The sequence below is a fragment of the Pholcus phalangioides genome, unplaced genomic scaffold, assembly GCF_987345545.1.
Source record: "Pholcus phalangioides strain wild (caught in Gottingen) unplaced genomic scaffold, Ppha-v1.0 ptg000007l_1, whole genome shotgun sequence".
NCBI classification, from domain to species: domain Eukaryota; kingdom Metazoa; phylum Arthropoda; class Arachnida; order Araneae; family Pholcidae; genus Pholcus; species Pholcus phalangioides.
In genome coordinates this window covers 33,360,137-33,387,238 of record NW_028301600.1, presented here as the reverse complement: position 1 = coordinate 33,387,238, position 27,102 = coordinate 33,360,137, and the positions used below count along the sequence as shown (strand labels likewise).

The 27,102-nt window shown below is 34.3% G+C and overlaps 1 protein-coding gene across 1 annotated transcript; it reads right to left on the bottom strand.

Annotated features, from left to right (window-relative positions):
• Positions 1-10,411: 10,411 nt before the first annotated feature.
• Positions 10,412-26,081, bottom strand: LOC149085211 (bifunctional methylenetetrahydrofolate dehydrogenase/cyclohydrolase, mitochondrial-like). Its single transcript, XM_089233073.1, has 7 exons — positions 25,877-26,081; positions 22,137-22,255; positions 21,501-21,685; positions 18,730-19,005; positions 17,706-17,813; positions 13,604-13,822; positions 10,412-11,454 (listed from the first exon to the last, which is right to left on the bottom strand). Exons 2-7 carry the CDS (start codon positions 22,220-22,222, stop codon positions 11,273-11,275), a joined length of 1,056 nt encoding a protein of 351 aa, XP_089089199.1. The 5' UTR covers positions 22,223-22,255; positions 25,877-26,081; the 3' UTR covers positions 10,412-11,272.
• Positions 26,082-27,102: the final 1,021 nt, after the last annotated feature.

Genomic DNA, 27,102 nt, shown 5'->3' with positions numbered 1-27,102 from the left:
AACTCGATATCGGTCCTAGTTTTTCACCGATAAAAATCAAACCTACTGTGGTGTTAATTCTACATACTTTGGTCTATCAGAAGTATGGCGACGGCATTGAAGGTGGCTCCACAGTCTCTCTAGTCCTTGCGTGGGCATATGCGTGTGTCTGGACAATTCTGCACTTGAATGCCAATCATACGTGAGCGTGCTTTCACTCCGAGGTTTAGTCCCTCTTGCTGGGATGCAGAGCCACAACTAGAGAGATAATTTAGCAGCCGAGTCAAGCACGCATTTTGGCGCCCATGTAATTTATGAGGATCAGTTATAGAGGGAATTCCCCCCCCCCCCGGGGGCTAGCACCCGGGCCACGAGACCCGCCTACTCCCTTTCAGCTGCAGTCCTGCTGGGAAGCACTTTGATAGTCGATAGTGGTTCGAGTTTATTTGGATTTGGTAGCAGGTTCATTAAAATCAGTTGTTTGTAATTATTGACAGCACGAGTCGGTACTAAATGGAAAGCATGTGTTTGTCCTACTCACGTACTGGAAAACGAGTCGATAAAAATATTCCAGTAACAACTTATTGCACAGCTTAGTGGCGGAAATAAACCTTCACCTACTAACTCTTCAATCCAATATTTGCAGGGACGGGCTTTAGTATTTCGCGGCCCAATGCGAAAACAGCTTTGCGGCTCCCCTGAAATGATTTTTCTCAATCCTCCAGTGTCTTCAGAACCCTAGCGCAGCCAGGTTTACATTAGCACTCGAGGACAATTATAAAATATGTACTACATACTATAATTTGTGGAGAGCACGCGCAGTAGCCCAGGTCGGTAAGATACTCGCCTCAAGTACCAAAGGATGTTTAGAGGTGTCGCGAGTTCGATACAAGGTTCATCCTCGTCAGAAACTTTCCTGACACAGGGGTACAATAGATACGGTGACATGACCGCAGAAAAATATTGCTACCGCAGGGAGTTCCACACCAAGGGGTTAGCGCACCAACCTCTCGGTGAGTATAAAAAAGGCTGCCGTGTTCGGAATCAGCAATAAATTGTAGGTCCCGGTCTAATTATCCCTCGTGTGCACACCGTGGTGTGACAAAAATGATCAAATAATTTGTGGGGAAAAAAACAGAATGGTAATAACTTTGGGCCCATCGCCCAACGAGAAAAATTGTATGTGTGCCCTAGGCACTTTAAGGTTGAGAACAACTACTCTAAAATCATAACCCTTCAAAATAGGGGAGGTGACCTTGCTCCAACCCGGGGGCCGTAACTATCTTATTAATTTCCGAAACCGTATGCACACTTGGCTTGGAGGCTTGTCAAAATCCTAAGGTTGTGGATTCCCTGTCTTGGACATAATTTTAATCTATTTCTTTGTTTAGAGGTCAAAATGAATCTCATTGAAATTGAGGTATTTTTATTCCCTTTAGCGGCCCGGGGGGGGGGTGCAGCCTCACCCTTCGTACCTGCCCAATTCCGGCTCTGAATATTTAGTTAAAAAACTAGAAACAATGGAAATGCACAAAACATGCCTTTATAGACTATATTTTCAAGTACATGGGGATATTAATTACAAACAATTAATTTTAATCGTGAACCTTAACCGAACTTAAACAAACAAGAACCACTATTAAGTGCGTTACAACAGCAGGGGCAAGAAAACTCAGATTGAAAACCCTCATTCATAGGATTGGTATTTGAGAGCAGACTCATTCTTACACATTGGCTTACATAAAGAAGGGGTTTTTTGATGTTTTAATGCCCCCCAAGCCAAGATTATAGTGTTCTTTTGCAGGAGGAAAAAATGTATACCCCCTTCCCAACAGAAGAAAAAAATTTTGAAATCCTCGCCCCCTGAGAAAATTCTGCATACTGGCATACGCCTATGTCCTTATGCATACTCATACTAATCCGAGGGCTGGAGAGATTGTGTCACCAGTTGCGCTTTAGATATCACAAAACACAATTCTGAAATTCTGACACAGCTCAGCTCCATCGAAGTAAAACCTTAGTAAATTGCGCTCTCCCTATACACATTTCTATCACTGGGCAAGTCTCTCACGCATATTTAGTGGTACGCAAGCCTCCTCCACCTCTCCACCATATTTCTAGATATGAGCAAATTTCTCACGCATTTCTAGAGGTACTGAAGCCTGCCACACATTTCAAGTGGCATGCTCATCTTCTTCGTATTTATACAGACACACAGCCTTCCAAGTATATCTCGACCAGAGGTTTCCAAAATTTTAATTAGCGTGGAACCCTTGGCGATGCTATTCCATGTAACTATTGGTGGCACTGGTTTGCAGACTGCGAGATTGTTCCACGGAACTCTTGAGAGCTGCGAGACTGTTTCACAGAAACTTTGGTGGACTGTCAAACGAAACCCTTGAGTGCTTTTAGACTATTCCGTGGAACCCCTTGGGTGCTGTTAAACTATTCAACAGAACCCTTGGCAACACTGTTCCACTGCACCTTTGGTAGTTACGCAACTTTGCCGCAGAACCCTTGATATTTACTAGACTGTCCTACGGGCTTAGTATATAATGTAAGAAAACATGCTTTGTGCCTCTGTGGAAGTACAATAGGACCAGGGCCGGATTAACCATTAAGCAAAATAAGCACGTGCTTAGGGCATTAGAAGAAAAGGAGCACCACAAAAAATGATAAAATAGTGCATTGTTTTAAATGTACAGTTCCCTTCCCCCCCCCCCCCAGCATCAACCATCCAACAGAAAATCTTAAAATTTTAAGAGCACTTGATTGTACAGTTGAAAATTTTTATCGAAAGGTTGACTAGGGCCGCAACTGAAGGAGGCCAGGGGGAACTGTTCCCCGGGAATTGGACCAGGAAGGACGTCGAGTTTACTCTTTTTCCGTTAAAAATTTCGAGGAGGGGTTGCCAAAACGGATACAGACCTCCCAAGCGACAGAGTAAATTTTCGTTTCCAGTTGCCGCCCTGGGGATGACACAAAAGCAAAGAAATTAGGTTAATTTCGAACAAGAATTTTTAATTTCGATCAATGCTCACCTTTTGGATTACGATTTTGCCCTATTGCCATAAATGATCTTTGGTCTTTCTCTCTGATCTTTGGTAAAAAACATAATATGGATTCAATTACAATTTATATACCATGTTGATAAATTTCATATGAACATAGAAAAGTAACTCATAGAAAAGTAATTATATTAAAAACAATTACATTTCCATTCAAACAAAATTGCAATAAAAGTACTTTCATTTGTCTTGTGACAATCAGTAATGAATAGACCTTGAAGAAAAACGTTTTTGAAACTCTCTCAAGGTTCAATAACAACCATTTTTTGGGAAATTTTTGATATTTTCATTTGGAACAGAATTATCCAGTCCAAAAGAAATTCGTGATTTTTATGACGCAAAATCATTTACGCCATTTAATTTCACGTCATTCCATGACCTTCATGACCAATGAAGGTCATGAAATGACCTGATATTTGATTAAGGTCATCAAGTATCACGCTATTTCCTGACCTTTATTGTTCGTGGTCATTAAATAACTGAAATGACGTAATTTTTTTTGATTGACGTCATTTAGTTAAAATGACCAAATTTTCATGTCATATTTGACTACTTGGGTATAATTGATTAATAATTCAAAACAATTATAAATATAGATAAATTCATTAATTTACAAAAAGGTTGATAACATTATACTAGTAATAAAATTTTCCAACACAATGTAGATTTAGAGTTAACCGCGATGCACCATGAGAAGGCCTACCAAACTACACCCCATGCACCCGTGTTAAAAATACTTTCATTTGTCTTGTGACAATCGGGAACGAATGAAGGAGGATTTTGAAACTCTCTCAAAGTTGATTATTTTGTTTAAGAAACATATTTTTTATAATATTAATTGATATTTTAATCCCGAACAGAATTTTTCAATTCGAAAGAAATTCGTGAATTTTATGACGTAAAAACATTTACGCTGTAATCTAGATTTATCAGTCAATTCCATTTATATTTTTATACAAAAGGTTGATTGTTTTTCTTGTTGTGGTCGCATGGTTTTCCCATTTGTGTTTTGTGTCAAGTTCTTTGCTTATATTTTTGGTCTTAGTGGCCATGGTCCCCACATGGAGGGAACGAAAGCGCTTCTGTCCATGCGGCCGTTTTTCACGATATATAAATTTTCTATAAAAGGACCCGTGAAAAACCATGGTGGACATGATAGAGGATTTTTTTTTTCGCTGTATAGCAGTTTCTTTTTTCAAAAATGAGCAATATCGTCCCTCGGAAAACGTTGGAACCGAAGCGGCATTAAGAGTGCGTAGCTGCATAAAGAGTAACTTTCAAGCGCCTTTGGCTGGAAAAGACATGGTGTCGGAAAGAGCTGCAAATGCAATGTGAACCCATACGGATTGTCTTAGGAACGGAAGTACTGAGAAAATATTTTTTTTCTCACAGGGGTTGGGGGGCGGGGGCGATGATGCAAATAACTCAAGTAGACTGCTCTAAATCCCGTTTACATGGGAAGTAAAATATCCTGGGAAGTTACTGGTAGCTGGGTTTTCGTTACTACACGGCGTTTAGTTTGTATATATGCAGGTATTTCCCTTCCCCCTTTCCTTCCGGAAGTCATCGCTGGTCACGTGGGTTGAACGGAAGTGATTTGCTCAAGATGGCTGACGAAGAAGCTGACAGAGGTTTTCGCGGCACAAAGGATTATGGGAGAGGAGGGGTCGAAGCATCCACGATCAAAGCCGCTTGAAAGTTTAATGCAGCTTTGCCTACCATTATTCCGCAACAGAGATGGGACTCTTTTGACGGATCCCAGTCCCTCCTTTTTGTCATGCAGGTAAAAATCACCAAAGCTACCTCCAATCTAAGAGTGTGAACATAGTGCGTCCGTATTTCCGATTCTGGGAACCTGCGTCGTCTTCGATTGGTTAAAAACACGAATTTCAACTTCTATTTTTTCTTGAAATTCGGGTTTTTAACCAATCGAAGACGACGCGGGTTTTCAGAATCTGAAATACGGACGCACTATGTTCTCATCCTTACACATGTAAACGGGGCTCTAGGCTGCTCTTTTTTTAGTCTTCTCAATGATCGGTAGATGTATGCAGATACTGTATACTCCGTCCAATTTCTTCATGCTTTATGGAGAAAAATATGGGAAATAGAGATCCTAAATACCGAGAAAATACAAAGCATCGCCAACTTTCACCAAGAGAGTTGCTAAACATGGAAAAACTGCCAATTATGGCTGGAATTGCTGAAAAATAGCCAATGGACAGGAAATAAATGGCCCCTGCAAATAGGGGCGGCTATAGCTTACTTGCCGCCCGGGTGTAAAGCAACGTGTGCCTCCCCAAAAGACGACACTGGCGGAAGGTTTACAGGACTCCGGACTTGGGGACTTTGAGATAAACTTGATTTTTCTGTGGAACAAAGCCACACATTACTATTTACTGAGTAAAATAAAATGGTAGTGACCATACGTCCCGCTTTTGGAGATTTTTGTTTTTTTGTGATCCAGAATCAGTTTACCGTTCTTAATGATGCCAGATAACTTTATCCTCAAAACTTTTGAGGGTGTTGACAGTTTACTTATTGGTGCACCCGGGGCCGCAACTAGATGCGGGGTCAGCCGGGGCAAGCACGTATTTTGGCACCCCCCTCATAAGGTCGAAGGAGAAGTTGAAGAGTGAAATTTGCCCCCATCTAGTCCAGTGCCCGGGACACCAGATTCGCCTGCACCCCTAGTTGCGGTCCTGGGTGCGCCATAATCTCCCATTTATCTTGTAAAGATGATGTACAACGAGGTGATTGCTTCTCGGCCTTTTGGCTAAGATCGAAGAGTAGTATAAAAACGAGGCGATTTTTATTAAGAAATTAATTTCAAAGGTGTTTCCGGTGCTCCAACGACTGGACAAGTGAGAAGCCGAATTCTCCTTCATTTGATAGTTTTGGAAAAAATACTAGATGAGGGCACACCAAAATGCCCACTTGCTACTTGAGATAGAATACGGGATGGCTCTTGGTCCAGCGGACTCGTGCAGCTGCACGAGTTTTTATTAGCTTAGTATAATCTAATTATAGCTTATTTTCAATGTATCTGTTACTAATGGTTGTATTTGAGTATATTATTTATACTATCTATCAAAAAAGAATAAAAGCAATTATTCTTTCTCAAATAACAGAACAAATATTTTATTAGTTTTTAATAAAATATACACAGGTTAGAACAAGCAAGAATGCCACATGTGAAAAGATTCTGATATTAATATCAAAAAATTAAACTCATAATTTTGGGGGGGGGAAACATACGACAGACATATTAGCTAAGAATTAATTAAGTGCAGTACTACGTACTAGTTATTGATTCATTCATTATTAAAATCAAACAGTCAAATAATAATAGAGAACCACAGATAGAGCTGTGCTAAATTCATGTTCTTCAGCCAAACTAATGCATCACATATGAACGAACAAAAAGAAAAAAAAGGTATTTGCAAAAAAAAAAAAAAAAAAAAACAGAATTAAAGATGTCATGAAACTATATTGATCAACATATTTTGAATTTGTAATCTATGTATGATCTTGATTATCATATTCTACCACAATGTGTTGTGCATTTAAGCCTGATTGTCCATCGTTATTGCCTGTATACAATAGAACCTTTCAATAACAGACACCCATGGGACCAAAGATTTTGTCCGCTAACAGGGGGGTGCGATATACAGTGGAACCTAGTTTATACAACATTTGGCTTCAGTCACAATCAGTTCCTATACACTTTAATGTTAAAATTTATACATGTTACTCTACAAGTGCCACACCGGTGGTTACGACGTAATCACGTAATCGTCTCGATAAAGAAAGTTTGGATAAATTTCACTACATTTTATCACTTTTCACTAAATTAAATTAAAGAAATTTTGAAGAATATATATATATATAACATACATATAAAACATTCATAACAACATAATCAGTCTTGTAATGTTGGCTTTCTTCACACGTATCAGCACGTGCAAACAAAACTAACATTAAATAGTTGATAAGGTTTTCGCGGCCACATTTGAAGAAAATTTTTGTTCAGTTTCAAAGACCGTCAACTCAAACAGACGACAGTCTTCAAACCTGAACAAACAATTTTCATCAAAACTAACACACACACACATTACCATTCGAATTCACCATCCTGGACCATAGTTATTATGTTCAGTTAATTAAGTAATTAATTGATGATTTATCATATTTACCAATATGAGCTTGGGATTAAACATAATCTTAATTCTTTAGGTTATGACCAAAAATGAACAAATTAGAGTTTGCCTGATTTTACTGTCTGCTATCAAGAGTGTCCGCTAACAGGGGAGTGAAATGCATTAAAGCCCTATTCCATGCAACCAGGGATCAGAAAAGTGTTCATTAGGGGAGGTTCAACTGTATTACTGTTTTTCAGGATGCCCCTTGCATATCTTGAAAGTAGCATACTAGTATGAATCTAAATAAGAAATACAAACACGAAGAAAAAGTAACGTTCCTTTCCTTCCTAAATATACTCCTATAAATATAGGACTGCTTATCCTATAATTATGTTATGGCTCATATCTTTGCTCTTTGTGAAGTGGCCAATTAGTTTCTGGCTAATGTAAAAATTGGCTGGACTTTGGCTACGACAGGGAAAAAGAGGATGAGAGCATGCATGAATTTATTTTGCTGTTGGTAGTCAAGTCAGTAAAAGTGAATATGAAAAAATTGACACGCGTGTTTTGAACTGTCTGAAGAAGCTGCCATGACTGGTAACACTCTTCATGTCCTCAATTTATTAAGTAAAATGTAATTTTTTCATGCTAGAGTATGTAATTTTTCTGCAAGAGGAAGCTTTCCTGGTTTAATTTATTATGAAGAATATTCTCTGCTGAACAATATGGTTACATTAGAATTCAACTCTATTTAATGTATTGGTATCTATGGGAGATTTAGAGAAACAAATACACGGGCAGAGATAAGAGTAGGCAAACAACTCTAATGTAAGTTCTATCATTAAAAAATGCAGTGAAATCTGTAAGTAAAGATAGCATAGGCTGTTTGAGTCCTCAGAAAGTGAGAAAAGGGGCGATGCATTAAAAAAGCCCCAAAACACTTTCAAAACTCTACCAAAAAACAGATCCTTTTGACTATTTGTCCAGCCTGTATACTACCCTATGATGAAGATTGGGTTCAGGGTGGGATATGTAAGAAATGGTAGCACTAGGAATACTCTAGTTACAAAAGCACATGGACATACTCTTATCCAACCAGGTGGGAAAGAGTATACACATTCACCAATTCTTTAAATTTATCGCCAGCAGCTTGTACGTGAAGGGGTTAAGCTACTGCTTTCATTTTTTTTGCTAAACTATGTCTGATTTAATAAACTATGTTTAACAAAATTTTTGAGACTATCTCTTGAAGGTTTTTTTACAACCCAAAATTCATCAAAAGTGTGTATTCTCACCCTCCTTTCCCCCAGTTATTATTATTTAAAAGTCAATTAAAATTTTGTTATCAAATAAAAAATTATTTTCTTTTATAATGCTCATGGTTTTGAACTGTTACCATAAAACAGTTTACTCCTGTTATCTCTTTGAACATAGAGTTGAGATGAGCTATACAATGTAGGTATTATTTAATTGATACTAAAATTAACAATTCACTTTTATAAATTGGTGAATATAAATATAGTAACCCCTTGTTATATCTCCCCATATTAATACTACTTGGAGACAAAGAAAATGTGCCATACAAAACTCTCATGACCTTTTATCCAGGTTTTAATATTAGTTAAACTTTTAACAATGATTTTAATAGAAGGTGTGCAATAAAATGTTTATCATAACAAGGGGCAGTGCCCATTTCCTGTACTTCACATTAGATACTCCAATTTCATAAAATTTATGAACTGTCAATTATGTCAAAAAACAGAAATGTGAGAAACGTTTCTCTGCTATTCACATACCTATCACAATCATTGATCATAATGCTTGATCATTGATAAAAAATTTGTATTTTGAAGAATTTTAAAATGAATAAATTATTTTAAAACAAAACATTTTTGTTTCATGTCACAAGAAAAGGATTAATAAAATAACTAAAATGAGATTCATTTATGAATATAAAATAATGAAAATGAAGGAACTTACTAATATATTCAAAATAATAATTTTGATTCCATAAAAATACTATAAATCTGTATGAAATGACAAAAAAAACACATTAAAAAACAAAAAATAAATAAATAAAAGCCTACAACATAATTTTTGAAACCTTCAAATGAAAAAAATACAAAACAAATAACATTAAAATAAAAACAACCAACTTGAAAGAAAGTAAACAATAAAATATTTTTTTTCAAATTATTCATAATACATTACCACAAAATAGTGATGCAATATAATAAAACTAATTAAGAAGTTTAGGCTATATAGTGGCATATGTTTTATACAGAAAAATCTGATGTTTTCAATAAAGACAGCTTGATGATGAAATACTTTTATTACGTTAAAGTATGTTTTATTTATTTTAGAATGTTGTTACTTTTATTATAATGCCATGGACAGAAGCTTAGAAAAAAAATTTATAACAAAAATACTTGAATAAGGAATTAAAAATGATAAAGATGTAAGTATCTTGATATTATAATACAAACGATGTGATAAATTTTCCAAATAGGCAATGGTTCTTTCATGTTAATTGGGGAAAATTTCATACACTGGGTGACAAACGAAACATCTAAGTAACTGGGTTCTAATACCCCTTTCAGATCCAAGGATTCATTTTTTGGAATTATTAAGATATTTTTGCATTATTAATACTAAATAATACATTAAAAACCTAACTATAGCAAACATTAATTTTTAAAAACTTTCGAAATTAAATTTTTGAGCTTTAAAAATAAAGAAATAATTCACCTCATTCAAATTTTTCAGTCAAGATGTGATGCAGGGTATATATATATTCACATACAATTTTTTTTCAGATTTAAGTGCTGCCCTCTCATGAAAACCCCAAAAGTTCATACTCACCATGTTTCTAACTCAAAACACACACACAATTTTTTAAGTCAAGACTTAACTTCCTGAAGATGAAAAAAATAACATCTACAGTGAGAAAAAGCAACCACCACATTTGTGTGTGTGCAGAGTCTAAAAAAAGGGTTACATTTATTTTTAAAAATGTGAACATGTATGCGATGTGATCATAAAATTATTCAGATCTTTTAAACATATATCATTAAAGTTGAAAATTTTATTTTTTTCGTTATGAAACTTAGAGGGAGGCTCCATTGCGACATTGAAAAAATATTGATACAGTGGAACCTACCATAATGGACATTCCTATTAGTAGACCCTTCCTGTTGAAGGTTTTTGTTTTTTATTTTATTTCATGGAGTAAGGCTTCAATATACAGTAAAAACTCTCTTTTGCGGTCAGCAGTGGGATAAAAAATTTGTCTGTAAAAGAGAGGTGACGGTTACTCAAGGGTTTGAAATGCATACTTTTATTACAGGGAAAATATTATTTGGCTGTAAAAGAGGGGGTGATCGCATCTGAGAGGTGTCCGTTAAGAGGGGTTTTACTGTATTTCACCACCTATCAATGAACACCACCCATTAGCTGACAAGACTTTTGGTACTATGTGGGTGTCCATTATTAAGTTTCACTGGATTCATAACATCTAAAAACAGAAAAAGAGAGATTTGGTCACAATGAACCACACAAAATAGGCATGCTATGTTATGCACACAAACACAAAGGAAATTTTGCATGAAATGTTTGAATATGAATCAGAAACTATAAAAAACTAAGTACCTTCAAAATATATTACAAATTATGTGAACTTTTAAACTTGACAATAGTTATTTCATATTGATTAACACTAAGGAAAAAAATGAATTCACAGTGTGCAAACATATAAGTAACTAGATTATGTATCATAGTTATTTTTAAAAATTTAAAAGAATCAGATCGTGAACTGTTCAGATCTTTTTAAACATATATCAATGAATTTAAAAATACATTTTTTTGACATGAAACAGGTGGGCTTTGCTGCTGCATTCAATAAAAACACTAAAAAAAAACACATTCTCACTCATTAAAGAAAAAAAATATGACATTCTTAACATTCAAAAACAACATTAAATTGATTCTACAACCGGGGTTAAAGCAAATGTCTTGAAATTAGGTATAAAAATAAAATTTCTCAACAGAATACTGCTATAATACATAGTTATATATTTTCAAGTATCACAAAACAAAAGCAACATTTTCTGATTCATCATCCCATGTCTGATATTCTGCTATTGTTCCAGTTTCATAACGGATCTGGTTACATGCTGCTAAGTAGGTGTTTCGCATCAACATTGCAACTGTCATTGGACCCACACCCCCTGGCACTGGAGTAATGTAACTTGCTTTTTCTAAAACTCCTGAAATATCAAAAGAACATTAAAATTTTTCCAAGATTAAACAGACTATATTTATATTATTGTAAATGTGATAAATCTGGTTATTATGCATAATAACTGATTTATCATATTTATCATAACATGTATTGGTACTCAGCTTTAATTCTACAAATCTACTTTAATTGTTTGTAAATGCCTATTTACTTTGCCTTGAAATAGTTCTTGTTTCTCAAAATAAATTAAACAATATATACCCACTGCCACTGATTCACAAAACACTTCTGAAGAAAAGCATGTTACTTATCTCATCCCAAAATTTTGCAACTCTTTACCGCCTGATATTCTTAACAATACTAATATATTGTCCTTCAAAAAATGCATGAGAAGCAATATTTATTTTCAACCAGTGACATCCAGAATTTCTTTTGTATTTTTTCTCTGCTCCTTATTTAGTTAAACTGTGAATCAATTCGATCTTGCACATTGCAACATTATAGTGATTTTTCTAATGTAATAATATTTTATTATGATTAGAACTAATCTGAAAATCACATGTAGTGTATATTTTATTTCATCTAGTTGCACTCCCTCCTGTTGTCAAAAATACCATGAATCATGTGAAAGTATTGTATAGACATTTGATTTTGTTGTCATATATTAGCCATCACATTAATTTTTTTCCCTCTCAAAGATTATGCTTTTTTGTTATCTTGTTCATTAATATGTACTTGTGTTCGTTATTATTCATTATAAGTTTGCAATATGTCAACCAATATGGGTCTCTTGATCCCTTGGCTCTGATTTTTTTCCTCATCATGAATTTATATAAGAAATGAAACCAATAAAGTGAAATTGAAAAAAAATTAATTTGTATATTAATTAACCATAGTTTAATATCTGTATCAAGCTAATAGGAATTAAATATGACACCATGCATTGCTATTTTCTGACTAAAGATGATAGAGGATGTCCTCTCTCTCTCTTAACAAAAATTTCTAAACAGCCAGTAGAAGTTTATCTGATGTAGCAAAAACAATTATATCATAATTTTATCCCAAAAAGGGGGGGGGGGTTGCGTTCTGTAGTGACCTTGTGTTCCTCGAATAGTGAGCACTCATCATGACAAACATAAACAGAAATTTATTAACAAAACAAATTAGAATAATAACGTAAACATGAGACGCTGATCCTACTCAATCGCTTTTACACGCCATTCTCCCCCTCTGTTTATTTTCGAATGTCCAATTTTGTTTTTGCAATCTTTCGTCTCCTGAGGCTTTTCTTCTTCTTGCGCTCTCGAGCCTTATACCATATTGTTACGTCAAGGTTCTCAACTGAGAGGCGCGCTACAGAACACTACACGTTCCATGCAGTTTTACTGATCATTAAAAATCTGATATTAAATACATACACTTGCGTATATTTTTGTTTCTCCCAGCTCCCATATTGGTCCTTGTATGCTCCTGCTTTTTTTCATAATCAATCATTTGCTGTTTATTTCTCTCTCCCTCTCTCTACATTCTAAAAAAAATACTTTGAAAACCAGTAAATTTTTAAAAAATTAAATTTCCTGCATTTTCGTATAAAAAGTTAGTACCCCTGTGTAAAGAGATTACCTTCTGGGAGGAGGAATAACTAGAAAAAAAATAATGTAGATGTATCAAAAATACAGTGAGAATGACAGCTATATCAATACGAAACTATATGATGTTCCTTCTTCAATAGCATAGATATGAGAAACCAAAAAAGACAGAAAATGACCTCCACTATATGATGTTGTTTTCTGTCATTTTTGATTTTTGTTTTCTATGCCACAAAAGAAGAAACTTCATACAGCTCTAAAATACAAATAGCTGTTGTTTTCACCTTATTCTGGGTATATCTATGTTGTTTTCACCTTATTCTGGGTATATCTATGTTGTATTCTTCCATTTTGTTTGTCGATAAATATATTTATATGAACAATTTTATATTACAACCTCATTAGCAAAAAAGAGCTGTGCTTTTGGCATAATGTGTGTATATAATACAGATACAAAATATATAAATTCAAGTAAAATAAATATTCATCTACATGAATGTTTTTATGGCAGATTAATAATTAGCTTTTATTAATGTTAACATGAAAGAAAAAAAAAACTATCACAAAAAAGCTCTAAAATTTATCTACCATTGAAATCTACATCTCCAACAATAACTGCCTTGCCAGTTTTTGGATCTTTTATTCGGCTTATACCCACATCAATAACACATGCACCTTCTTTGATCATATCAGCAGTGATCAGATGAGGAATGCCAGTAGCAACTACCAGTATATCTGCCATGCTTGTAAATTTGACCAATTCTTCAGCAGGAGTATGTCTATGACAAATAGTGACGGTCGCATCACCTATGTAATTAAAGCAATTAACAAGCAATTCATTTCACATAAAATCGAGGTGAAAAATAGTCTTAGAATTGCACAGTATATAGTTACATTTCAAAGTACAGGCTATCTCAAATTACTTTGTCAAGGAGATATATCTCTGCAACCAATACTGACCAAACATACTTTCAACTACAAAATGTTTTCAAATGATGTGAGGTTAGTTAAAATGTCCTGTATTTTTTGAGGGGTTGTATATTTACATTAAAAAAAATTTAAAAAATGTTACTTTTCATGCAGACTATGTGATAAAATGTCCATTTAGTAAAGTTTAAATCACACTCCAAGAAGTATTTACAAAATAATTTAATATTTTTTGGTGAAAAAGAAATCTAAACTTAATAACAATTTTACTTCAGCTAATGTAAAACATAAGGGGAAAAGATCAACGGTAAAGGGGAAGAAAAAAATAATTTCTTCACCATGCTATGATTATTATGCTCACCCAGATCCAGTACAGTGTGACTGCAAACACCTGTATTTACACAGTTTATTATTAGGAGAGGTTGATCAATGCAAGGATAAGAATTTTTATTTGTAATAATCTTTCATACAACTAGCTGTTATTTATATAGATACAGTTTTCTGCTCATATATAAAATGACTTTTTTAAATGTCAAAAGATGACAAAAGAATAAGCTTGTGAATTTCATATAATGTTTGAAGAAACACATTCCAAGAATTTACCATATTCTCAGAAAATCAACAGATCATACTCTCAGAACGTTAAGACAAATTTCAAAGTTTATAAATTGAAAGTTCATATAGCCAGTTCTCAATTTATGAACTGGCAAATTACGAACTTATGAACTGGCAATTATGAACTTATTACTTTGCAAACAATTTGCTTTACAAACAAGAAAAAATAATTGGATTCACAAACTGGTCTCGGTTTACGAACATGCAAGACTAACTAAATGATGAAGGAAGTATCATATTCCAGAAGTCTGCAGCCACACAACTATTTTTTAATCTCTTTTTCTTACAGAATAGTTGGTCGAAGAATCAAATTTCATCAGAGTAAAGTTCCCGCCCACAAATATGACTCCTCTTATCCAGCCTATGTAGCAGCAGAACATTTCACACTTTATGAAGCTCTAAACCAAAAAACTTTTCAGAGATATTTTGCAATAATATGAAACATAGAGCAGGGGTTCTTAACCTTTTTCAACCGTCACCAAAAATCAACATCATGATTAAGTTTGTGACCCATGGACCAATTTTGAAATGACAAAATGCTCTTTTTCTTATTAATTTGCTGACCATATTTAATGGAGAGAAAAACAGGGCATCTCCAATTCTCACCAAAAAACTGCCAAACATAGAAAAAATTGCAAATGAATGCAAATTAAAGACCTGCCTCAAATCACAGTGGAATAAAATGTAACTTTTTTATCAATTTGAATTCCATGTAAAAATATTGAACATAACATATACTTGAGATGAATATTCAGATATATGGTGGGGGCATACACAGGACTTACCTTTGGAGGGGGCACAAAAGTCTTGGGGGAGGAGCACAAAAATTTTCTTCCTGAGAAATTTAGAGTTGTTACCCTCCAAAAAGCATTTAAATTGACAGAAATTGACAGCATATAAAAGGTATTTTCTTCCAATATATTAATTTTTTACATAAATATTAATTTTTTTCTAATTTTTGGCCAACTTAGAGGGGGGCCACGGGGGGGGGGTTAGAAACAGAGAGGTAGGCTAATTTCAACATCCATTTTTCATCCGAAAATCGAGAGGTCAAAGGATGATTTTTCTTTGACAAAGAGATTTCAATTTCCTTGCACAGGGCAACAGATCTCTGAAGAACATTTTCTCTCTTGAGATAGCCATCTCACTTCAGAAAAATACAACAAATGGGTATATTTGACTAAATATTCTATTATTAAGTGACTTTGCTTTTATGAAATTGACAATTTGAATGATCTCTTTCATAACAACATTAAAATCTTCTGATAGCCTCTTGGATGCAAGATTTTCTCTGTCCAGGAGACAATGAAATGCCATAACTTGCGAATTTATCTCTTTCACTCTTGTGAAGAATTCCTGGTGCGCCCCAAGCATGTGATGATGATGAGCTTTTGATCATGTATAAATGTGAATTCAAAGTCTAGGAAATCATCTTTATATTGATGTTTGACCATACTTGGGGACTTATGCAAAACACATTGTTATTACAAAAAAAAGAAAAGTTGAAAAATTATGAAATTTATCACAGAAGACAAGCACACACACACACCAAAAGCATAAGGAAAAAAAAGTGCTCTGCAGCACAGGTAGACACTGTGCACAGGTAAAACAAAAAAAAAACAATCAATTTTTTTCACAAAAAATCGCGCAACCATAATGACTGTAAGACCAGTCATGGTCCAGCCTCTGTCCCATAGGGGATATAAGCAAATTACCCTGAAAGGGTCGAGCCACGAATCGTAATGACTGGAATTAACAACACAGGTGGTCACTCCCATCAATCCCAGAAATTCTCGTTTTTGTTTGAGACCCAGACCCTAGATAAGATAATCTTAGCAATAAGGGAGTGTTGACCAGGCTGTTTCCACAAAGAGAAGAAGCGGGACGACCAGACGAGGGAAAGGATTGAGATATGCCTTTTTGTTCATCTGAAAAAATTGCAACCTACATTCATACTCTTCAATATGTTCACATTTTTGTGTTTTGTCATGTGTTAAACATAAAAGACACTAAACATGGGGAAAAAATTGGAGGTTTTCTGAGAAACTTTGGTGACCCAACTTTGGGTCGCAACCAGTAGGTTAAGAACCCCTGACAAAGAGAAAACATATCCTACAATGCATAGTTCTTGTTGGCAAGTCTTGGCAGCAAGTGGTTATACCAGCATACCACTAATTTGACTTGGGTGATATTGTGTAGCAAGCAGAGATTTTAAGGGCTTTGATAATAAGATTATAGATGATATTAGCAAAAACAGACATGGCCCTGGCATCATTTCATTTTATCTTTTTTGTACTAGTTATTTTTTCAGTATTAGTGTAACAATTTCTATTGGTTTTAGGTTATGCACAGGAGCTACTTTAAAAGTTCACACCAGAAATCTTTCGTGTTCCAGGAATGGATTAAATCAGTTCACTTTGAATGCTATGAGAGGTATTGTTTCAGTTTGCAAAGAATTTGGTTTAAGAACAGACTTTGGGAATAGAATAAAAAAAGTTCATAAACTTAGTCAACAATAGTTGACTTTCATTTGCATAATTTTAAACCACAAAAAAAGGTATAGTATCAATAAGATCATGAAGTGTTAATCACTTCAGAGGTTCATCCAGTTCTATTCACTACAACAAGCTGCAACATATCTAGAAACTAGGTACTGAAACAAAATAATGAAAATTAAAAAAAAATTAAATGGATGACTTTATTATTGCAGTAGACTCCAAATTTTATGTACATTTAACTGGGCTGAGGATCATGTGCAGCAGGCAAATTGATTTACAAATGTAGCGACTATAAAAAATTGACTGCACTGAAGATATTTACTCTTATTCTTTAACTGAACTGTTATTTTCAAATACAGCACATGTTAACTTGTGTTACAAACACAATAATTTCACAAATAAAGCTATGTAAAGATTTCATTTTTTCAAAAAGACTAAAAATTTAGATTCTCCTTTCATCAAGGCATTTTTAAAGTTTCATAACTTTTTGACGGGTAGTTAAAGCTGTAGACAGCTCAGAGCATGGCAATTATAATCACAGACATTCTGTACATTGAGGTTTTTTAAATTAATAAAAAAAATCAAAATCCTCGAAACCCCACAAATAATCAGGAATCTACTGTAAGTTATCATATATTTATATATCATACCGGCTTCAGTTTCTCCAATTCCATCAGCGTGTAATAACATTGCCATTGGCATGCCTACATTTTTTGATCGACCACATACAACAGCATTCTTACCAAATGTTTTTACTCCTGCATAAAGAAGAAAATTAATTATACCAAATATTTTTACTGATACAAAAGAACATAATCCAATCCACTAATATTTTATAATTGCAATTTAAAACACTTATAACTCAAGTTATGAAAATAACATTATCAATTCTTATATACAAAAATGAATTAAAACAAATATACAGAGGGTAGATATTATCGACTGCCCAATAATTACACACAAGATTCCCTGTGAAAAATTAATATGGAAAAGTTTTTACATTTTTTTTAAATGAAAATGCAATCATCACGTATTCCTAAGAGATCTGTCCAGGGAATCTTTTAGTGTTAGTAGACATCTATTCCAGAACAGGGATTCAAGCCCAGACCTGCACAATGAGAGGCTAGCTCCCTAACCACTTGACTATCCTGGCGGCAAGTGTGTTTTCAGTTTTTTGATTCGACCAATCATTACAACACATTGAAAATCAATGACATCTTTTCAAATTTAACCAAATTCCGTAAACATACACCAAATGTGTAACTTTGCGTTTTTGCAACTGATAGCAATGCTATAATCCTGAGAGTAAACAAGAAAGATAAAACTGTGCAAATCAGTTTTTTCTTGCTCTTTCTTTCAAAAAATGACTTCACAGTAAAAAAAAGAAAATTACCACATTTTGGCATAAAAAAAATTTGATTTTGGGAAAACAATATTTTTATACAATTCTTTTACTAACACTTCACACATCTGATGATAAATTTGCCAATATAGTGGGGCAAAGGTAACACGTAATAACAAGGCCAACGTCACTCTGCCCGAAAAGGGAAAAGCACCAATCATGAAAGAAAATAATTGGCTTCTAACAGGATTGGATATTTCAGTTTGTTTTCAATTAGCAGCAACCCCCTGCATAGGGAACATTGAAACTTATTTTACAACTAATTGAACTACCTGATCGTTTTAGGAGTTCCATAATTCCTAAAGGCGTGCATGGTATTAGTGCATGCATATCAAGACAAAAGCGACCGACATTAACAACATGAAATCCATCAACATCTTTGTGCGGAGCGATGGCATTACACACTCGACGCTCGTTCATATGACTTGGAAGAGGCAATTGCACTAAAATGCCATCCACATTAGGGTCATCATTCAGATTGCGGATCAGTGTCAGCATTTCTTCTTGAGTTGTTTTGATTGGTCTTTGTATTGTTTCACTTGAAATTCCTGAAAGAAAGAAAGAAACTAAAATGAAAAACAATTCATATTTTAACTACATATATTCAATCTAGTTGTGAACATTAAAAATAACTATCCAAGTGCCCCATAGCCACTTGCTATATTTTCATTCCAATTTTTGCTTTGTTATATATACATCCCCCACACCTTTTGAAAAGTAGTAGTCTAAGGGCTGTACGTTAAAATAATTTCACAGACTTAGAAACGCTGTATGACTATTGCAATATTTTCTATTAAAAAATACAGTGATACCTATGCTTACGAATTTTAGTTGACATGGATGCCACATGCTCACATAACACAGTAGGGTTGCGAGTTGAATTTTTCAACAATCATTACATAGGTGGAGATATAACTGAAAGTCTGGGAGGGGCATGATGATGATGGCTGGTGGAAGGGCATGATGATTATGATGCCAATTTATATATAGGCATATACATTAGATCAGACTGCTCTGCCATTGATGCCCATGAATCAACATCTGAATGAAAGAATTTGTCTTTGGAACCCGATTAATTTATGTCTACCTCAGAATCACTTTCTAAATACAACTGTATTTCCCTTTCCGAAAGATTTTAGGCATTTTGTGTAAAATTAATGATTAAGTGAAGAGAAAATTACATTAAAAAACCTATATGTACTTAGATGTTCTCAGTGCACATGAAATCTCAGCATCAAACTGACAGGTCTTGATATTCTTGGAGATTATCTTTCCTATTCATATAAGTATGAGACACAGAAATGAGCTGACCACATCATGAAACTGATTGGGTTATGTGTACATAGTGTAAAATAAAAAGGTCTTCAGTATCTTGTCTTCCTTCAAATTCTCTTTCATCCGATTGTGAAGCTGTTTATCTCAGACTCCAGTCAGTTTTTTGTTTTTTTCTCATGTTTTACAAAACTTATCTCCAAATTTTTGGCTGTACCTGGAACAAATTGAATGATTTCCCATAGAAAATTCCATGGAAAATCACATTTTGGCAAATGAATGTGATTCCAGAAATAATTACCTTCATTAACCAAGGTATGACTGAAAAATTAAATCCTAATTAGCATGAATCAAACTCAGATAGGAGAAAAAAAGCCAGAGAGAAGGAACTTCAGGTAGAAAAGCCTTATTTCTCGAAACATATACAAAGCTACATCAAAGGAACTTCCGGTAGAAAAGCCTTATTTCCCCACATATACAAAACTACATCATTCCATAGGCGGAGATAGACTTGGAAGTCTGGGGGGGGGCACGGTCATTATTTCTGGGGGGGGGCACGATGATGATGATGTCAATTCACATATGTATATATACATTAGATCAGTCAATTTCACCTTTGACGCTGGGCCCCCCCCCCCCGTATCTCCGCCCATGCATCATTCCCTATGAAAATTTTTTCTCTGTGTGACATATTTACCAGAAATAACAATGAAAAGAATAGAATATGAACATACAGCCACTACCTGACTTAGAAATGTTCGACTTACAGAGTTATGAATCAAAATATTTGGTGCTTTTGACAAATTGTAGATTTACCTTCGCAATAACCGAAAAAAATGTTTTTACCACACAGACTCACTTCTTTCCTTCCCTTAGTCATCGTCACAACTGCAGAATTATGGGTATTCAAAGGGTATCAAATTTATTAATGTATCATGTATGCAATGTGCATCATATTATGTACATTTACACAAATTATGCACATTAATGCACAAGCTACAAAGAATACTATTGTAAAAATACTTTTGGAATAGTAATATAAATACAACACCACAGCAGGCAAAATGTCCAATGAGGTGGCTGAGAAAAAGATGCCCATAACAAATATGGATGTCATATAGCAGCAACAGAAAATGATAACAAACATCATTTGTTTGTTACATCATGTGGTTTGTAACACAGCTTCTAGAGAACACAAAGTGACTAAAGAGTATATAAAAATATTTTGGAAAAAAGTAAAAAATCCATAAAGGATTTTGAAAGGCCTTAATAAAGGGAGTGAATTTAAAAACATTCATCAAATGAATAGATTATAAGCGGAAAATAAGGACTTGAACTGGTGAGAATGAATAAACCAATGAAGACTTGATAGAGTTGGAATCTGTGCTGCAGTGTATGAAGAATTAAAAACAAGGAAGAGAACCATGCAGTTGTTGACTGAAAAACTTTTTCTGCAATAAAATTCAGCTCTGGTTTTTAATAAACATATAAACATAAATAATATATAACATATATAAACATAAATAATATATAACATATATAAACATAAATAATATATAACATATATAAACATAAATAATATATAACATATATAAACATAAAACAATATAATTGACAAATTTATAACAAATAGTACAAAAATGTAGCTTTTCTTCTTTTAAGACCATTAAAATATAGTTAATTAGCTAACAACTTTTTTAACATTGAATATTTTAATTTTTTTTTTGGTAAACTTTATACACAATAAAATTTAGATCAATACGTCTATTACCTGTTCGCTGAGCAGCTTTCAATTTATTGTTCACATACAAAGCACTTGCTGGATCATCTCCAACAAGTAAAACGCTCAGATGAGGACATCGATTTCCCTGTGAAACCCATTTTTGTATATCATACTTTATTTCAGCTTGTATTTGGCCTGCTATCTTCCTCCCATCAATTATTTGAGCTTTGCACCTATGAAAAAATTCAAGAACAGGTAAGATAACTGATAGATATACTGATATATGAACAGACAGGTATAGTGACCCTATAAACTTGACGCCTGGCAACAATATAAAGCAAAAAAAAGGACCACACAATTTTAAACTAAATGATTGCAATAGTTGATATATTTTTCTGAATTGATGTAATGAAAATCAAACTTAATTTTACATGAAGCAGAAAGAATTTGACCTTATTCTATATATTCTATAGCAATTGTGATTATGTAGAATATAATCAGTATTAATACAGAATTATGATTATTACTCATGATAGTAATTATTAGAGCTCAGATTTTTATGACCTAAAGATAAAGCATCATTGATGATAGATTACAAAACCTGAATTTCAGGTTTTTAACCAATCAGCAATAAGGTTTCCTCTTTAGGTCATAAAAATCCCAGCGCTAGTAATATTATATTACCTTATTGAAGAAGAATGCACTAATCTAGCACACCTAAAGACTTTAACTGCTGTTTTTCCAATGAAATAAAGACCAGACTTCTGCATATTCAGGTAACACTTTTAAGGTTGTTGAAGAACCTGTTTAAGAAACACAGAGAGAGAATCATATCAGCTTCATTATTACAGTGCAGGCTACTTAATGAGAACACCCAAAAAGTCAGGGTTTCTGATAACGATAATCAATTAATAATTATGTCCAAAACAAACCCAGAAGCAAATGTCACAACTATACATCCTGCTTCACATGAAAAACGGGATGGCTCTTTCATGCTTTTTTGTGCAGCATTTTTGTGCTGTTCTCAGACTCCAATTTAGTAATCACACATAGAAAATTTTATAGAGGCTCCAATACCAATTTTTAGCCAGGTTGCTATGGTGACCTGGCACCTAGGATTTGTCAAGCCCTGGATTACAATATTTTATGATCTATACATCCCTCGAGAAAGTTTTTTTTTTGCTGAGAAACCGAGAGTTTGGTTAATTGAAAGAAACTTTTTCATCAAGCCAGCCACATGAGGAAAAAAGAGGAAGGAAAAATATCATTCCTCCTCCTTCTCATGTGGTCAGTCATTTTGACTTTGTGTCTTGACAAGCGAGTAACTTCCGCTATATGAGAATATTTTTTATCTTTTGTTTTCTATGTTACCAAAGGAGGAACTTCATATAGTTCCAAAATGCATATAGCTACTGTTCTCAACATATTTTGGATATATCTATGTTGTCTATATATTTTTATACAAATCCTTAATTCATTTTCACTCTTACAGCCATAGGCAGAGAGAGTTGAAAGTCTGGGGGCACAATGATTTTACCTTTACGGCTTTACCTTTGATGCTGTGAGAGGAGGGGGGACTTTGCCCATGCTTACAGTACTCAACACTGATGAAAATATTAAATTATAAAGATCAAACTCTTGCACTCAGTTGTATGTTGTTTTGTGTTGTGTTGTCTTTGTTTTTTTTAATATATATTTATATATAATGTATTAAAGCATTCAAGTAACTTTGGTCATTTGAGTTGATATTATTAACTAATAATTAAAAAATTATAAACCAGTGGTTTCTAACCTTTCATACTTCAAGTGCCTTATAAATGTGTCAATAACTTCAGTATCCCCTTTATATCGTGTCATAATTAATGCTTTACATTTAGTAATTACTTGATTCATTTTTCCAATTATTTTTTTGTAACTTCTGAACAGCCTATCAATATCCACCATAGGTTCAGAACTATAAAATGTGTTGTATCTAGGCAATGCGATACAATCAAAATGTTTTTGAAGTTTTTGACAAGGGAATTTTTTATAAAAATAATTTGTATTTAAATTACATATCATTAAGGTCGGTATTACACTATAAAAGTTTGATAAAATCCATTTTATAAAACTTGAAAAATCTAACCAATAAGGTTATTGGTTACATTCTAGAAAATGCAACCGTTGACCTTATTGGCTGCATTTTTCAAGTTTTACAATAGGACTTTTATCAAACTTTTATAGTGTAATACCGGCCTAAAGCAATGTGATAAAATTCTAAATCAAATTTATATTTGCAACTGTTTTGTCAGAGCTTTTAATCTCATATTGGAAACTAGCAAACATAAAATAAAAAATCAATTTTTTATATGTTGAGACTTTTTTTTGCCACATGTGCAAAAAGTGGGTGATCCGGATTCTATAATTTAATAAGGAGCCATAACAACATAGTTTCAACATAGTATTCACTGACTAACCAAACATCTTTGATGATGATCACCCCCTCCCTTCTCAATGCTTGCTTTGATCAGGGCTCCCTCAAATCTAGCCCTGTGTATGATAGTAGAAATGACAGTTTTAAATACAGTGAAACTTCTGTCAACAAGCAACTTGGTTAATGAGCAATTCACATACAGAGCAAAAATTTTGACTAAATTTTGACTTTTTAATGAGTGATGATTCCCATTACAAGCAATAATTTTGTGCTTTGCTTCCTAAGTCACAACTGAACCAATGGTTCTTCCCTTTTACCAACACATGTACTGTGGGAATGCAGATAATTCTCTCACGTGCAGTCTCCAGTCAGAATGGGAAATGGAACAAACCTTCCCAGAGTTTTGGAAATACCCATTTCCACACTGTGCATTGCCTCAAGATCATCAATAAAGCCTGGACGGAATGTCACCAAGAGAACCTTTAATTCTGTCAGAAGAAAGCTGGGCTGATTGCATTATTGAACATGATTTTGAGGGTTTAACTCATGAACAATAGACACCAATTGTCAAAGAGATTGTGTCCTTGGGAAAGATTCATGGGATTGGAGTTGAATGAGGTCAAAATTAAAGAACTAGTGAAGGAACACAGCCAGGAATTGACCAATGACAAACTAATGGATCTCCATAGAAACAGCTTGTGGACAAAATCTTGTCTGAGGAAGAAAGAAACGAGAAGAATCTTTCATTCCAAATGAGACTAGAGAGATGTGTAAAATGTGGGAAGCTGGACAGGTTTGCAGAAAAATCCTACTCAAATAAAGCTGCAGCAGTGCATATGAGCAATAAATCTGTCCAATAACAATGTAATTTCCTATTTCCATGAAATCCTGAAAAGCAAGCATCATCGCATTTGTTCCCTTTTAAAATTGCACGAAAAGAAAAGACTGGTGGACCAGCTGATAATAGCGAGTAATTATTGATGGAATACCATTTTTCTCAGTTACTTTTAAGTGTATGAATAATTATGGAGCAAAGCATCCGAGTTTTTATTATTTCCCATGGAAAAATGTATTTAGATACACGAGTGATTTGGATAATGACCACATTCATGGAACAAATTATGCTCATAAACCAAAGTTCTACTGTAACAGTCTGTTTCATGATCATAATTTTAGAAGCTCTAAATCATGTGGAACAGGAAACTCCAACTGACCAATAATATTATTAGGGTTAGGATTTTTCCATGAATCTTCTTATTTTTTTAATGATTTTACATGATAGAGCATTTTTTCATGATTTTTAATCATTTTAAGGCATATTTTTATTTTTTCTGTGCATTGTTTTGCATTTCCGCGAAAATGGGGTTTTCTCTAGTCATCTCATTTTCTTACTAAAAGATTTATAAAAGATATAGATAAAAAGTGGAGGGGGGTGGATCTTAGTATTCAGGACATCTGTACATTCATCTTAGTGACATTAGAGATTACTTCTCCCCTTTCTTTAAATAGACCTATTTGTTGTAATGTAGACGAATACAAGACGGAATGACGTTGAAAACTGATTAATCCATTGATTGATCTGGGCAGGTCACATAGATCTCAATATGTATATATATTTTATTATTTGCTGTTTTTACACAGGGCCGAAGTCGCGTCGGGGGGGGGGGGAAACTCGGGTCCCATGTCGAAATTTTATTTTTACCTACTGATTCTAAGATATGTATGCCATAGTTTGTAATCTGAAAAGTTCTGCCTGAGCAATAACTAATTTTTTAAAATAGTATCAATTGCATCAATAGTTCTCATTCTCACCTTATTTTACTAAAATTAATGTTACTAAAAATAGAATAAAATTTTAGGCCTTTTTTTTTAATCCACATTTTCTATCGGTTTTTCGGTCATAAAAATCCTAGGACCCTAGCTTTTATTACACGTATCTGGAAATATAATTCACACTCAATATATTGACCTATATAAATGCAGTTAATTGTCATGAAGTGAATATACATACCTCTTTCTGCTAGCGAATGCTCGACCTAAAGGTAAAAAAATGAATCACGAAATCAAGAAACGAGAAATTTAGAACCGATGGAAAATTTGTGAATAAGAATGTTGTATTAATGTTGAATAATGATTTTTAGTTTTATGCATAGGATTTCACGTATGTTCCCCGTGCGCTCGGCCGTCAACACACGTGGACGTATATCAACAAATATAAAGTGACGTACGCCTTCAAAGATATACAGCTGCTCCAGTTACGTTCGTATATAACGGGTCTGACTGACATTGTGACGCGTGATCAATAAAAATCAGTTTTAGTTAATAATGTTTCGATTACAAAATAAGAAACAAGCTATGATTGGTGTTTTGAGTCTTAGCTGTATATAAATATAAAATACGTCATGTTGCCCACTCACTCGCACATGCAGTGCTATGCGATTTGTCCGATATTTAAGGTTTTCAATCATTCATTTTGTTCATTACAGAGAGGCATATTTACGGGGCGAGTGGAATTAGTGGCATATAACCCAGGTGTCCAGTTCTTATGGGCAGCGAGTTTGGTGGTAAATGGGTGTTCAGGAACCTTAAATTACGTGCGTCTACGTATATGCTTACTCGCTTTGACCGTGGGTGTGACGTCTTCAAAAGAGAGGTTTTGTCGTTAAGGCGTATCTAAAGATATATTCTAGTGCAGTGGTTCTCAACCGGGGGCCATATGGCCCCCTAGTGGTACTGGGATACCTGAAGGGGGCCACGGAAGAAAATGGAAAAAGGGGCCATGACAGGTGGTTTGGAGGGCTTCAGAGAGCTGAGAAGAAAAATTAAGGTGTGAAGAAATAAAGCTTTTATATTAGTGACTATACACTTACAGAATCCAACAAAACCACCCATAAAACCGGGGCCGTCTTAGGACATGGACTTCCCCGGGCCTCACCACCTACATTTTGCAACAAGTTCCCTAGGATGAAGTTTTTCGCAGGTCCCTGGCTAGATTTTTCCCAGACTCCCTTCTCTATATTGAATTATAGTGTGAAAAAGAAAAAATGATGAAAACCATATCAGGCCCCAGGCTGCAGCTCTGCCTGTCCCACTCTTGTGAGGGGTCATGCTCATATCCATAAGTAAGGTGGGGACATTATATTTGTATAGTACAATAAATTATGAAAATAAGTAGGAAATGTGTAGGCTGTTTATTTCCAGCTAAGTATGGAACTAACATAGCATCACTTTGCCTGG

What these genes read in the sequence shown, in the direction of transcription:
- LOC149085211 (XM_089233073.1), bottom strand. Translation starts at nt 22,222, where the DNA reads ATGCAGAAGTCTGGTCTTTATTTCATTGGAAAAACAGCAGTTAAAGTC. An exon ending in GGAACTCCTAAAACGATCAG is followed by an intron (nt 17,814 to 18,729) that starts GTAGTTCAATTA and finishes TTCTTTATGCAG; the next exon opens with GAGTAAAAACATTTGGTAAG. An exon ending in AATTGGAGAAACTGAAGCCG is followed by an intron (nt 13,823 to 17,705) that starts GTATGATATATA and finishes TTAATTACATAG; the next exon opens with GTGATGCGACCGTCACTATT.